Source organism: Enoplosus armatus, chromosome 20 (assembly GCF_043641665.1).
Source record: "Enoplosus armatus isolate fEnoArm2 chromosome 20, fEnoArm2.hap1, whole genome shotgun sequence".
In the NCBI taxonomy this organism is placed as follows: Eukaryota; Metazoa; Chordata; class Actinopteri; order Centrarchiformes; family Enoplosidae; genus Enoplosus; species Enoplosus armatus.
In genome coordinates this window covers 13,329,790-13,344,880 of record NC_092199.1, presented here as the reverse complement: position 1 = coordinate 13,344,880, position 15,091 = coordinate 13,329,790, and the positions used below count along the sequence as shown (strand labels likewise).

General features: G+C 45.6%; 2 protein-coding genes across 2 annotated transcripts; one reads left to right on the top strand and one right to left on the bottom strand.

The window, feature by feature from the left end:
- Positions 1-27: 27 nt before the first annotated feature.
- tecpr1a (tectonin beta-propeller repeat containing 1a) lies at positions 28-11,417 on the top strand. The gene is made up of 24 exons (XM_070926902.1): positions 28-153; positions 1,672-1,911; positions 2,538-2,720; positions 2,826-2,948; positions 3,065-3,184; positions 3,624-3,798; positions 3,889-3,989; positions 4,118-4,219; positions 4,360-4,508; positions 4,862-5,466; positions 5,636-5,781; positions 5,954-6,109; positions 6,349-6,498; positions 6,999-7,156; positions 7,305-7,535; positions 8,024-8,120; positions 8,350-8,429; positions 8,566-8,622; positions 9,168-9,342; positions 9,681-9,816; positions 9,975-10,067; positions 10,193-10,299; positions 10,642-10,761; positions 11,018-11,417. Exons 2-24 carry the CDS (start codon positions 1,687-1,689, stop codon positions 11,162-11,164), a joined length of 3,636 nt encoding a protein of 1,211 aa, XP_070783003.1. The 5' UTR covers positions 28-153; positions 1,672-1,686; the 3' UTR covers positions 11,165-11,417.
- A 2,074-nt stretch (positions 11,418-13,491) lies between these two features.
- Positions 13,492-14,072, bottom strand: bhlha15 (basic helix-loop-helix family, member a15). The gene has a single exon (XM_070927686.1). It carries the CDS (start codon positions 14,070-14,072, stop codon positions 13,509-13,511), a length of 564 nt encoding a protein of 187 aa, XP_070783787.1. The 3' UTR covers positions 13,492-13,508.
- Between the last annotated feature and the right edge of the window lie 1,019 nt (positions 14,073-15,091).

Here is a 15,091-nt window from a genome sequence, read left to right as displayed (position 1 = left end):
CGGTTTCACGTAGGAGAGAAATTATGATGTGAATATCAGAGGATACCCGGACGCAAAATGATTTAGACAGCTGTTCATTCATTTCCACTCGCTGAATGAACAGCGGTGACAGCCCACCTGCGCCGTTTGACGCTTTATGAGAGGAAGCTCAAGGTTGGTGTGTTTGAACTTAATTTGCTATTTGTAGAGGGCTAAGCCTGTAAGCCTGCACCAAAAGCAATCTGAGTTAAAGCCTAAAGCTGGTTTTACTGTACAGTGTGCGTTTGTTTGGTGCATTACAGCTTACATTTCACTCTCCTGTCATTCACTCCTGCAGTATGTTGCCCATTAAGGCTAATGTGTAGCTCGTGTCGTTGGCACAGTGCTAATATGGAGCTACATACCTTGTTATACAGTAACAAACGTCACGCATAAATAATCATTTTACCGTGGCGTCGTTGTGTCGGGACTTTCGAGGTGTATGTGATATCTATATATTATTATCAGTGTTCATATGAGCTGAATGTTTGGTGACAAGAGTTTACGCCTTTTAGCAGCAGCAGCATCCCTGCCGGGCTACGCGATGTTGTGAAATGGAGACCACACTCTCAGCGAGCTTTTAGCAAGCCTCGCACTGTTTACTGTATTAACTGTCATTCCACATTTGCCACGAAGGCTTAAATGTTGTGATGACACAGTCCAGGATGTAGAATATGGGTCAGTAAAGTGGAGCCAAAGTGGTGTAAACAAACACAGTGAGCATGGATCAGTGCCACCTCAACACATGACCCAATGTGTACAGTTTGGGGGTTTTTCATCCCTGTTTTTACATGGACACCCACTCACATACACAATACACATATTGTGCTGTGTATTCATATACTCTTTATATAACTTATATATTTGGACATAGGTTGAAAGTTGCTGAACAAAAACATGACATTTTTCCCTGAAGACATTTTGACATGTCACAGCAGGAAAAGCACAGATGTACAGAATAAGATGAACGATGGCTGGATTTCATTTAGCTGCTTCAGTGTCAGGGTCCTGGTGTTGCTCATCATGCGGGCTCCCTGTCTTACTGGGACACTTGAATAGAACAGACCCATCGTTAATGTCATTAGTAACACCTGTGCTTTTCCTGCTATGATGAGTCAAAATGTCTGACAGCTGGTCTGTATCAACTTTGCACAGGGAAGAGGAAGCACAGATGTTGGTTTAGCGGTCCTCACACATGCATCCTTTGAGTGCATCCCTGGGTTGCACGAGTTTTTATTTGTTATTTTCTCCTCCTATCACCAATATTTCTGTAACACACTTGTTATTTTATGACAGAAGCAAATAAAGTCTTAATTCTCTTTATCATAACATTTCAGCTTCTAATTTATTTCTCTGGCCTTGTAAATCTATTTTGTGCTCTCTGTCAGCCTTTCCAACCACGCTGACCCGCCATTGGATTCATTATAACAAACAATAACGTGATTGAATGTTAAATGATTCACATGACATCCTGAATAATTTCATACTGTCATACTGTGATGATGCAGCTATAAATAATGGAGTCTTAGGTGTGAATATTATCTCCAGAGACATACTGGAACAAACAGATACAGATGATATTCTCTTTCATTGCGAAAACCCATTTTGTAACTGTGAAGCTGCATCCTTTACATTGTTCCTCCTGTTCCCCAGGTTACCGGTGCAACCATGCCCGTCTCCCTGCTATGGGCGGTGGATGTGTACGGGCGGGTCTACAGCCTGTCCACGGCGGGGCAGCAGTGGGAGCAGTGCCGCGATGCCCAGATGGAGTTCAAGCGGGTGACTGCAGCTCAGCAGTGCTGCTGGGGCATCGCCTGTGACAACAACATCTACGTGAATGTCCACGCTTCTGACCTGCCGGTCCGCTACCAGGAGGAGACCTACGAGAATCAGGTGGGTCTTTTCCACCAATCCGGGTGTCAGTGAGAGTTTACTTCTGGGGAAAAAAAAGTTTTAATTTGGTTAAAAATACACAAAGAAAGGAAGCCATGGTATTTTTCCTTCACTATGCAAGTTAAAAATGCCTTTGTTTTACTGTGATTATCCTTTATTTCCTGCACAAAGTATCCTGAGTAAAATCGAAAATGTGGAGTTCCCCTTGGACTTGTGTTCTGTGTGATTGAGTGACTGAAAGAGTAAGTGCAACATCCTCACACAGCAGTTTACCACTTCCTCTGTTGCTAACCGCAGCACACTGGAGAAAGACAAAACACACTGGAAGCAAGTTGAACCAGTTTTTAAGAAAAATACCAGATACAGTGAAAGTTTACTGCGTGTGGAACTCAAATGGCAGAAAAAAAGTACAGATTTGATTCATGCTTCCGTCAAGTTGTTGTTACACGGCTGTGTCAGGCTATGTGCATTAGGTCAATACTCCTAATGCTGTTGTTAGTGGCTGTTAAGTGTAACTTCCTGTCCGTGGTTCATCTCACCACATATGCTCTTTGGCAGAAAACGGGTTACTTTTACTCTGTGTTGACCTTGTATGTGCCATCTCTGTCTGCTTGTCTTTCTCTCAGCGATGGAATCCTGTTGATGGTTTCTCTGAGCGTTTGTTGCCAAGCGACCGCTGGCAGTGGAGTGATGTCACGGGTTTGCAACACCAACCTCTGGACAACTACAGGCTTCCTTCCAGCAGCTGGGAGTGGGAGGGAGACTGGTACGTGGATGAAAACTGTGAGGGAGAGCCCACAGAGAAAGGGGTGAGAGTCCAATTCAGTTGAGCTTGCATCTCCCTACTCCAGCATCAGTTCCTGTCTTTTCTATTTCTTTCTTGTTTTAAATGATTGAGGCGTTTGTATCTGCAGGGATGGACCTACGCCATTGACTTTCCCGCCACCTACACCAAAGACAAGAAGTGGAACTCCTGCGTCCGTCGCAGGCGATGGCTCCGCTACAGGAGGTATAAAGCCATGGACACCTGGGCTAAGGTGGGTGTTATACTGTGTGTGTGTGTGTGTGTGTGTGTGTGTGTGTGTGTGTGTGTGTGTATGTAAAGCTTTCAGTTTGTTCACCTACGTCTCTCTCTTCCTGTGTGTGCTGAAAGATCCCCCCACAGCAGACGAACCTACCAGATCCCTTTAGCGACATCAGCTGTGGAGGCTGGGAGATCAGTGAAGAGCCCAGAGGCCGGCTTTCACTGTGGGCTGTGTCCCTGCAGGGCAAGGTACAGCTCTCTCACACACACTCACACGCACACATACACCCTCCCTAGCCTTAGGTATCCATGGCAATGTACTTCAAATCTTGATTAGCTTGTAATTTGCACAAATTAAGTCAGTGACTGTGGAAAAACAGTATTTTACATACATCCTGCGACATATTTTCTGTTATTTGCCACTGTAAAAGAGCAATAATGACAATAATCAATCAATTATATATATACAGTAATACAGCATAGTTGACAGAAGCAAAATAACTATGTAAGCATATCTTGCTATTTGTACAACTAAGCCTTTGCTGTCATGCAGCACATATAACCATACTTTGCTTTGCACTACTTTACTTTAAAATAGAAGCTTTATCAATGCTATCTTATGTAGTTCATTTGTTTAATGTACTGCTATCACCCTTGATGATCTAACCCTCCTTTTCTCTGTGTGCAGGTGTGGTTCAGAGAGGGAATCTATCACCACAATCCCGAGGGCTCTTTGTGGGAGGAGGTGCCTCTTCCCGGGGAGGTAGTCCAGATCAGCTGTGGCCCGGGGGATCTGGTCTGGGCGGTGCTGTGGGAGGGGCAGCTCATTGTCAGGGAGGGCATCGGCCGAGACTGCCCCAAAGGTACGCTGGCTCACTGGTGGGAGGAGGATGTGGTTTGTCTGTGATCGTGTTTATTTGTCTGTGTTGAGAATGGTATTTTCTGCATGTCAGGTACCTCCTGGGCGGTGGTGGACTCTCCCAGTCCCGATGTGGGAGCCACACATGTAGCCGTGGGAGTCAACGTTGTTTGGGCTTTGACCAAGGACAACAAAGTAAGAAAAATATTTATAAAGATGCATTGCTGGAGGAACAGACTGCTCCGGAGTGCTAAGGCTAAACTGGTATTAACCATGGTGTTTAAGCAGATGCGTGTTATGCTAAAGAGCACTTTTCTCCCCAGGTGTGGTTCAGACGCGGCGTGAACTCCCACAACCCCTGTGGCTCCGGCTGGATCAACATGGTGGGAGAAATGATCATGATCAACGTAGGACTCAACGACCAGGTGAATTTCAGCCACATGACGTCACGTCCTGCATAAAACTGTAACACACCAAGTACCTTCCTCTCTGCTGGTTACGTGAGTATGGGATCAAGTCGTGGGATGTGGACATATTGAAGTCAGCCTGTTGCTGCTGTGTGTAGGTGTTGGCTATCAGCTGTGAGGATCGGGCGGTGTACTTCCGACAAGGTGTGACCTCTAGTGAACTGAGTGGGAAAACCTGGAAGGCTATCAGCGTTCCCCGAGACGGAGACCGATCCCACTCCAGTGCCAGCACAACCAGCATGCAGAGGTGGAGAGGCCGCACACACACACACACACACACACACACACACACACACACACACACACAGACAGATTTTAGTCAACATTTTAGGGAGTGTCACAGTTTAAAAATATGCCAAAAGTTTAACATATGGAGATGTGCCGTAGGTGGCCGAGTTAAACTAAAATTAACAATATATTTTGCAAACAGGCTTAAATTGATATAATCAGGGTTCCATAATGACTGGAAGATGCAGGAAGCAGCTATAGTAGAGTACAGACATACATTTGCAGGTCATCATGTCAACATATATGTGATATTAAAATGTTTGCTGGGAAAACAATAATGAATTAATTCAGCTCTCTTCCTCCGTTTCATAGTGCTGGATGCTTCTTCTGTGGTGAGGTGCGTGCTCAGTCAGTAGTGAGTGATGTGGAATCAGACACAGAGAAAGGATCTACAGATGGAGCCAGCTGCCTCGTCACCTCCACCTCCCCAGAGTCCTTTGTTGATGCCCCCACAGACCACTCAAACCAACCCACTGAGACCCCCAAACCCCGCATCCCCAAAGTCACCAGCGACAGCTTCATCTCTGAACTCGTCTCTGACCGAGAGCCAGGAAAGACCTCAAGAGAGGGCGGATCTGCCGGTCCAGCCGCCCTGGAGGAGATCATTCCCGAAGAAGGAGAGGTCAAAGCACCCTGTGCTGGTGTTGCTGTTTCCCCCAGCCAGTCTGGAGGTCCTCTTGACCCTCAGTGGAGTAACGTGGATCTGGAGGAGGCGCAGGGCCAGCAGGCCCAGACTGGACCAGTGGTGGACACAGCTGACACCTGCAGCTTGTCATCAGTGGCCACATACACTCTGGCCATGGAGGACCCGTACGGGGCAGATGCGCACCCGCTGTGGGCGTGGGTCAGTGGAGGAGGCTGCTCTGTGGACAGTCACTCCCACCTCAACTGGTTCAGCTGCTCTTTGAATACTTCATGTGAGTTAAACTAGATAGCTATGTTGTAATGATTGAGCTGTTAATAGAATTTAGGCTGATGAAAGAGAGCTCTAACTACACACAAACCCTGATTCCATGTCTGCAGGAAACCTGTGGTCAGTTTCCTTTTCTTTTTTCAGTTATTGATTCTTCCTTCTGTCCTTCCCAGCTTTGGTCCAGTCAGTCCAATCCATGAGTCTGTCTGTCACCCCGGCTCAGACGGCAGCCTGGCGGAAACAAATCTTTGAGCAACTCAGCGAGAGGACCAAAAGAGAGATGGATAATTTCAGACATTATGAACAAGCCATAGAACAGGTACGTGCAGTAAAGGAAAGGTTGTGACCTGTCCAACAGCAGGAGCTTTTATACTTGAGGATATTTGTCCTTGTCTTCTTATTTCTGTCACAGTCCTTTTCCCTCTTATCTCCCTCTTTTATTTATCATTAATTCGTTCACTCCTCTGCCTGAACGCTCGCCTACAACACAGTCTGTGTGGGTGAAGAAGGGAACCATGCAGTGGTGGAAAGACTGGAAGCCGCACAAGTGGATAGACGTTCATTTTGCCCTGGAGCAGTTCTCAGGACCAGATGGCAACAAGGACGGCATCCTTTTCATCTATTACAACTTTTATGAGGAGAAGAAGGTGAGGAAGAAGTGTGTGTGTGTGCAGTTGAATATACCTTCTTGGGGGAAATAGTTGTTTTGGTCAGATTGTCACAATGCCTGCACCTCTGCACCATCTGGCGATGGAATAAGTCATTCAAATGAATCATTATTGCTGCTCCTTTCTTGCGCTCATTACTGCTTTTCTCCTCTTCGTTCTTCTACTTACTTTAAATCTACTTTTCTCTCCTCTTCACACTCTGCTGTCACTCTCTCCAGTACCTGCATGCCTTCGTCAACGAGGTCACCATCCTGGTTCCTGTGCTAAATGACTCCAAACACACTTTTGCCATCTACACTCCTGAGCGGACCAAACAGAGATGGCCAATCAGATTGGCAGCAGCCACAGAGCTAGAGATGCATGATTGGGTACGTATGGATAAAACCATATTATTCCCATGGTGCATTTTCTCTCATCTAACGTGAAAAACTGCCGCCCAGCTCGTGTTGTCATGAGCCAAGATGTGTATTATACAAAAATGATAGTTTCTGTGATTTCACAGTCTGGACTTAAAAATGACTTAATATAAGGCAGCGTTTCAGTCAATGCCTCATAATAATTATTTTTTCATGTGCAAAGACAGACTTGCTTTCTTGGACAGCACAGATTCCCCCCCTGCAAAAAAAAAAAAAAGGTTTTAGGACCACCTGGGACTATCTGAGGACACCTCTAATGTACTGAAATAACACTAGTTATTTAAATGCATACCAATCTTCTAGGTGTTCTAGACGCACATATGATATGCACGCACATTTCTACCATCTCCTTTTAATTGTCTTCTTTCTGCCTCTTCTAATCACTTGTCATTTGTGTCTCCCTCCCCTTTCCGACCCAATCCGTCTGCCCTCCCCTCCCTCCCGGTCTCAAGCTGGCGTTGTTAAGTGTGTCGTGCTGTGACTCCAGGGGGATCCAGGGCCCTCCCTCCAAACAGGCCATCTGGTCCATCACCTGTAAAGGGGACATCTTTGTCAGTGAGCCCTCTCCTAGTCTGGAGGCCATGCCTTACCCCACACCCTGCGACCAGATGTAAGAGTAACCCATGGATCACTCGTGTGCAGGAGATAGAAAAGATAAAGTTCTGATAGATAAGGATGTAGTTCTTATCTGCTATTTTCCACATTGTCTTTTTTCCTCAATCACTCAGCCTTTATGAAGCATGTATTCTTTTGTGCAGGTTCTGGCGGCAGGTAGGAGGTCACCTGCGTATGGTGGAGTGCAACAGTGTTGGCATAGTGTGGGGGATTGGCTACGACCACACTGCCTGGGTCTACACCGGTGGCTATGGAGGAGGTTTCTTTCAGGGACTGGCCAGCAGCACTGATAACATTTACACACAGGCAGATGTCAAGAGCGTCTACATCTATGAGAACCAGAGGTGGAACCCTGTCACTGGCTACACCAACAGGTAAAGTCCCCAAGATTCAAGTTAGAGAGGGGAGTTTGCACTGTCACCGCTGGCATCTATGAAATACATATGCCTAGTGTTGTTGAAATATTTCTTTGGTAGCATAGTTGCATTGTCTCCAACAGAGACATTTACTGGCTAATGTGGCTGACTGTATGATATATCAAGTGCCTACATAGACACCAGGGAGTTTTGGATTTTCACATTTAAGGATTGCGGTGGCTTTACATTTCTGTTTTTACTGTTTACACTTAACATCTCGTGAAAATGAAATGTGACAAAAACTGTAAAAATGCCACTCTCTAAGACTACCTGTCACTGCAATTTGATGAGATTCCAAGAGTCTTGACATTTCACTGTTTTTTTCTCTAAACATCTAAACCTTCACCATAACACCATGACGTGACAAATACATCCAAACATTACTGATACAGCTGAATTTGAAGTGTTAAGTCACTCATGACTCATTTAAAGTGTGTTTGTTTTAGAGGGCTACCCACAGACCGCTACATGTGGAGTGATGCATCAGGACTACATGAGTGCACAAAAACAAACACGAAACCTCCCTCCCCTCAGTGGACATGGGTAAGTACAGCTACACACACACACACACATTCACACTGGGAAATTCCCTGTGGTGATTTGACACCAGTCCTGTGGTGCCACCATTTACCACCATTAACCACCATCCTTCCATTCTGACCAGTAGTTTGGAAACTATAAATATTTGGTCTTGAATTATCACAGACAAGGTGTGTAGCCAAAAATACAGATGTGTCGACGGTGTTTCACTTCCCATGTTTGCTGTTTTCAGGTGTCTGACTGGGCTATCGACTACAGTGTCTCTGGGGGGACAGACAGAGAGGGCTGGCAATATGCGGCTGATTTTCCAGCGTAGGTTTCATTTGCCATTCGACAAACTCACCTGCTGTGTCAGTTGGTTCAAACTGTGCTGCCCTCAGGGTTATGACCTTCATGTATTTATTTTTTCCTTTGATTCTTCCTTCCTCTCCCCCATCTCTCTGTGCAGGTCATATCATGGCTATAAAACGATGAAGGACTTTGTGCGTCGCAGGCGATGGGCCAGGTACTATAAAAAGCAACGCTGGCTTATTATTCGCTCCATTGTATTTGTTCAGCAGGTACACAGTGGTCCCAAAGTGAACTTGACATTTGCAGTTTTTGTTTGTGTAGGTTTTTTTAAAAGTCAACAGACTCAGAATAAAGAGATCTGTTTAGTCAATGTGGGAAAATATATTTTATGATTAATCAGTCGGCAATGATTAGCTACATGTGTTAACGGCTAATCACAAAATTACTGAATATGTGACTGATGTGAAATATATAGAGGTGTTGGACACAATAAAAGGAGCATCTTTATAATCATTTAAATTGTGAATAGTACTTGGTGTTGTATTAGATTGTATCATAATGTACAGATGGTGTTTTCCAGTCAGGTACAGGTGACTGTAGCCCTGGAACATGTGTCTTTTGTCATGTTGAATTAGTGAAACCACATTTGAAGAACAGGACCCTGGTTCGTCTGCCACACTTCATACTCCAGCAGCATCTTTAGCTGCAGATATTGCAGTGAAGGGCTCCTGTGAGCATTGTGTTTTTCCATCTGCACAGGAAGTGTAAGTTGACCACCACAGGACCCTGGCAAGAAATTCCGCCTATACCACTGAGTGATGTGACCATCCTGCCGTGTGCAGCTCAGAGCAGCGTGGACGTGGTTCCCCTGTGGGCGATCAGCAACAAGGGAGACGTGCTCTGCCGACTGGGAGTCACCTCTCTGACGCCTGCTGTGAGTCACATTTACTGTACGCATGCAGGCACCCCAAGAAAGGTTACACCATTTGACAGCCATGTTTCTGTCCTCATTGCATCTGTGAACAGTGAAGTGCAGTGCCACATTGTCCTTCCTTGCTTTGGACAGTGTGCGGAATTCTTGTGTGTGGAATTCTTTCTTTCCTTTCCTTTGAAACAAGAGTGCAGGAAGACGCCTTTTACGTCTAATTCCTGTTGATAAGTGGCTAAATGTGGAAAATGCAAAGATACTTCCAGTGTAGCTGCAACAAAAACTATTTAAAAAGTTCCAGGGAGCTACTTACAGGTTCTAACATCCTCTTGTTGGTCTCTCAGGGATCCTCGTGGCTCCACGTGGGAACTGACCAGCCTTTCAAGTCCATCTCCATCGGGGCTGCCAGCCAGGTTTGGGCCATCGCCAGGGACGGTTCTGCCTTTTACAGGGGATCTGTTTCTCTCCAGAGCCCAGCAGGTCAGGGGGAGAACAGAGAATATTATTCTGCCACGGTCACATTTGAATCAAAAAAGATTTAGTTAAAAATGATTAGAGATCAGGAAACCTGTCAGCATCTGATGCTGTAACAAAGATGATTTTCACTTATACAGTATTATACGTGTCTCCCTCTGCAGGAGACTGTTGGTACCACATCCCCTCCCCGTCCAAACAGAAGCTGAAGCAGGTGTCTGTTGGCAGGACATCGGTCTACACAGTAGATGAAAATAGTAAAGCGATTGCATTTGTATTTACAGCTTACATTTATGCAAACATTCATTTTATATATCTGATATTTATGTTTCTTGGTAGACAAATTCTGATCATGTGTCTGTTGTGGCTACTTCCTGTTCAGGTAACCTGTGGTACCGGCAGGGTGTGACCCCCAGCTACCCTCAGGGCTCCTCCTGGGAACACATCTCTAATAATGTACGCAAGGTCTCCATAGGGCCTCTGGACCAGGTCAGTACCAAGATATCAGTACTGCAATATGGAACTTTTTTCACTCTTGGTCACCTTTTGTTACTGTCTACATTGAAGTAAATGATAGATTTGGATGTGGTCGCCATCATATTGGGTATATCATCAGTTCTGAGCCCTTTTTCTTTTTTTTATATTCCATGAAACATGAAAGTATGCAGCTTTGATGAATGATTCTAGAAATTTATATATTTTTAAGATGTATATCAATAGATAAATCCACCAAAATCCTCACAAGAAATACCCCTTATAGGCTACAAACAACCCTTGCATGTTGTTTGGTGGATGATATTTGTTGTTTTGTTCTTGTTGGTTTGTGTGCAGGTGTGGATCATAGCAGACAAGGTGCAGGGCAGCCACAGTCTGAGCTGTGGAACAGTGTGCCATCGACTCGGAGTCCAACCTGTGGAGCCTAAAGGACAGTCGTGGGACTACGGCATTGGGGTAAGGCGCCACAGAAACTGAACTGTATGACAGTGTTGTCAGGATGTCTGCATGTCTTAAAGTGTTAAAAAGCATTGAATTCAGTTTCCTCAAGAAGTCTTAAATATTTAGTTTTGCCTGGTATAGGCAGTAATGGAGGATAAAGGATAGTTTTGATGATGGATTGTGCTGCAGGAGGCTGTTCAATCCTCCTTTGTGCTTGAAGCCAGATAGTGAATAGGTTTACTTGCAACAAACAGACGTGCCTGTCTTTTAGGGTGGCTGGGACCACGTCACAGTGAGAGGAAACTCCATGGAGCCACCCCGCGTCCGCCTTCCCTCTCTAACAGACCCGTCCGCCGCAGCCCCTCGGAGCCCCCTCCCTGTCAGGAGCACAGAGGTCAACAGCAATGCTGTGGGATAGTAGACGCACATATAAACACTTAAACAAAGGCGCACACATACTGTACATAGCCATAGCTAAACCATATTACCTTTGTAGTAATTTCTGTTTAAAAGCACTTCCACTTTTGACACTGGAGTAGCAGAAATGATCATTCTTCTTTGACTTGGACATTCTGAACAATCCTAAATGCTGCGCTGAGTCTGTCTCCTTCTCTCTGAAGACAACCTCTGGTCTTTTGACCTGAATGTTCTTCATTTTACTAAGCATTCATCTCCTCTGTACTGGCATTTCTGTCTCTGTCTTTGTTGCTGACATTGAACTTGATGGTCTTAATGCATTGTCTTTAATTTACTCATCAGGATTTGTGATGTTTCTGTTGGTACCACATGTAAGGTGAAGGTGGAAGAGGGATGTTTTTAACAGATATTTTATGAGGGTTCTTTTTAAAAGGGAAAAAATGTGTACTTGGCTGCCGAGCTGTCAGCTCCAGGGCTGGTAATGTGTACAAAATATGAATGATGTTTCATCTCAGTCTGCAGGCAACAGGGTAACACACGGTCCAACAGAGAAAAGACTGGTGACTCTGGAAACAGCTCCTTCTATTGTCTGCTAATCTGACACACTGCTGTAAAATGCTGTACCACAGACTTCAGAAAAACATTTAAAAAACTAATTTTGTAGGTTTCTGAAAGGACTTCTTGAGAGTGACGGGCTGTAAATGAAGGCAAGCACCCAAAAATATACTTGTCTCTAAGCCTTATTCTGTTTTAATGGTACAACTGAGACTCTTAACCAATTGTGAAAAAAGTGACTTTTTTTTTTTAAGGGAATTTGGAGGTTTTCCCATTGACTTCAATACAGTTGGAGTGGGGGGGGTTTTGGAGCCAGCACATAGCAGCTGTAACAAGACCTGCACTGGCTTAATTTACCTGTGGTGGTTCCTGCTTGCCTTGTACAAACAGTTGAGCGATGTTTTGTAAAGATTTTAATGTTTTCTAAAAAAAAAAACACGTTGTCATTATTACTTTATTGTCATGGAGTATGTGCAATGGTTAGCGTTGTAAATGAGGGAAAAAATGTGAATTACTTTTAAAAGTCTTGTCTTGGTTGAAATGCTAAAACTGGACCTTCCTCTTTCTCAGGAGAATGTTTGCATTTGCATGACATCTACTTCCTTTGGACTGATGGTTGCACAGTGACTGAGCTGTGAGGGGGAAAAAACTTTAAAAAAAACACTATTTTGTCATAAATCTGTAAGATATTAGTAATATACAGTAAGTATAGTAGTAATATATTAAGGTAGAGTAATGTTTGTACATTTGACAAAGATCAGTTAATTCAAAATACAGTTTTCCATAGATAAATAACTATACACACTCATGAATTGCATCCGTTCAGGCATTAATTTATATTAACAGCTGCCTAATTTCCCCCGTTTCATAATGTACTGTCTAAATATGCTGCAGCATTTGTATATGTATAAGTGTACAGAGATCTGTCTGTATTATCTGTGAATAACATGCTGTGTTACTGTTACATGGAGTACATGGAGTAAGTGTTGTGCATGGTCAAAATAACAGTCCTTGTCAATAAATAAATGTTTATTGATAATAACTCCTCAAATAGTTTCTCTTCTCATCTTTTTAACAACAGTGTCCTGCCTCCAGACACAAAAAGTCAAACAACAGACACTTTAAACATCATCTGGGCCTTCCAGCTGTGGGCACACAGCCTGTAAGAAGACAAGTAAATCGTGTTCTCAAATTGGTGATAGATTGTCCTCTCGAGCAAGTGAGCAAACACACTTTCTAGCTTGAACATTTCAATATTTAGGCCCTGCCGCTTGCCTTTCTTCTCTTCCTGGATGTGACAGTTGTGACCAGAGGCTACGCTCAGCAGGTTTCTCAACAGAAAACACACAAGGAGATCACAAGATAACACAAAAAGAGAGCTAGTTCCTGCTCCGGCCAAAACCGTAAACGATGAGAAATAAGAGACAGAATGGCGAAAGATTAGCCCTTCATTTCTGAGCACAACAACAAATCGAGTCTTTTCACTCTTCGTAACCATGATCCATCTGGTTCCCACTGTCCAGTCTGCAGGTGAATGGTCCTCAAATCATTCCACATTCTGGATGAAGGGCAAGTTCAAGACAGCCCGCCCCTTGCTATGGTCAAGCATGGGTCTACGGTCTGGACCCAGTTCCTATAGAGAACACCACTTCTGGCCAGATCCCAGAGCAGTGTGCCTGTAGGGACTGGATGTCTTTGAGATTTGGCCCTGAAAGTCTGCACCTCTCTCTCTGCCTCTGAGACAGCCTCCTGGTGGCTCTCCTGGTCTCCAAACCACTTTGCAGCCACTGTTAGCTGCGCTGGCTTAAGCTGTGCACGTGGGTGAGGTACTGGGTGAGGTCGTCCTCCCCCTCCTCCTCCAGGTGCTGTTGGTAGCACTGGAGGAGCTTGGCAGCGCTGGCCTCTGAAGGGACCCCCCCAGCGGGCAGGCAGGCCCCTGACATGTCCAGGATGATGGTGGTTAAGGACTTGATGTAATTCTTTGCCAGGGTCAGCGTCTCGATCTTGGACAGCTTCTTGTCAGTGTTGATGTGGGGGATGGCCTCCCGCAGCGCCTGGAAGGCGTTGTTGAGCTTGTGCATGCGCTGGCGCTCCCGCTCGTTGCTCTCCAGTCGCCGGGCGCTGCGCTCCTTGTTGCTGGAGCCGCGTTGCCTGCGCCGCCGGCCCCCACCCACGCCCCCTTGGCGCTTGCCGTCCCCGCCCCTCAGCGACCCCCTCCAGGAGCCGCCGATCCGGACCGAGGCCTCTGAGCCTTCCTGCTCACTGGAGCCCGGTTCTGTGTCCGGCTCCAGCTCTGGCTCGGGGTCAGACCAGGTCGTCCTGGATGGTTTCACAGCCTTCCCTTTGGACTTCATCCTGCCGCCTCTTTCACCTCTCTGTCTCTGACGGTGTAGATCTCGCAGCTTCAACAGACCTGCACAAAAGACGGGAGTGATGGGCTGTACGAAGGCGGCACTTTAACATGAACTCAAACAGTCTGCTCCCGGTCAGCCAGTAACCCCCATTTACTGAGTAAGCCTCCCTGCAATTCAAACAGCCTCGCATCCTGCTGTATCTAATCAGCCTGTCGCAGTGTGAAAACTCCATGATGTTGGTCTGTTAATCTACGCCTCTCTTATCCCCGCGGTCCTGCGATAATGCCCATTTCAAGGTTACACTCACAGAAACTGAGAGAGCAGCCAGCAGCCACCTCCCATGCTCTTTAACTCCACTTTAACCGGCACATGTCCAGCTGACATTGTTGTATCATCGTGTTGAAATCTGCTGTAGCTTTATTTGTGGATTTACGAGCGAGTTCAACAGCAGTTGGGGATTTCTTAAAACCAGTATCATCAAATGTGCTGACGTGGAAACTTACGAGATAAAGCTGTTTTACATAAATTGGTGACATATAAACTCCATAGCAGCCTATTTCTCCATCACCATCCCTCTCTATTTCCCTAACCCCTGAGTTTAATCACTCCAGCTGATCTGAGATAAACAGGCAAAAGTCAGCTTCATCGCTGCGCTGTAAGTTACACACACTGTGACACAGGACGACATGATTATAAAACAGTCTTACCTTGGAGCTCAAACTAACTTTCCTCCTCCTGAGTGTTTATGGAGAACCCGCCACCATGCAGCCGGCCATTCAAAGCACCATCGTGTGAGGTATGAAGAGCTGGGAGCGGAGCAGACAAACACACACACACACACACACACACACATGCACGCATACACGCGCAGATAACTGTCACATGCGAGCTACCTGGAGCTGACTGATGTACACGTAGCGCTGCTCAGCCAATCAGAGAGCGAGCCCCCTCCCTCCAGCTCTGCGCTCTGTCCCGACAGGCTGCTGCTGCTGCTGCTGCTGCACGATGTCACAACTCCA

Excerpts from the sequence above, each read along its gene's own strand:
- tecpr1a (XM_070926902.1), top strand. The coding sequence starts at position 1,687 with ATGCCCGTCTCCCTGCTATGGGCGGTGGATGTGTACGGGCGGGTCTAC. Across the intron at positions 2,721-2,825 it reads GAGAGCCCACAGAGAAAGGG|GGATGGACCTACGCCATTGA; the intron begins GTGAGAGTCCAA and ends TTGTATCTGCAG. Across the intron at positions 5,467-5,635 it reads CTGCTCTTTGAATACTTCAT|CTTTGGTCCAGTCAGTCCAA; the intron begins GTGAGTTAAACT and ends TGTCCTTCCCAG.
- bhlha15 (XM_070927686.1), bottom strand. The coding sequence starts at position 14,072 with ATGAAGTCCAAAGGGAAGGCTGTGAAACCATCCAGGACGACCTGGTCT.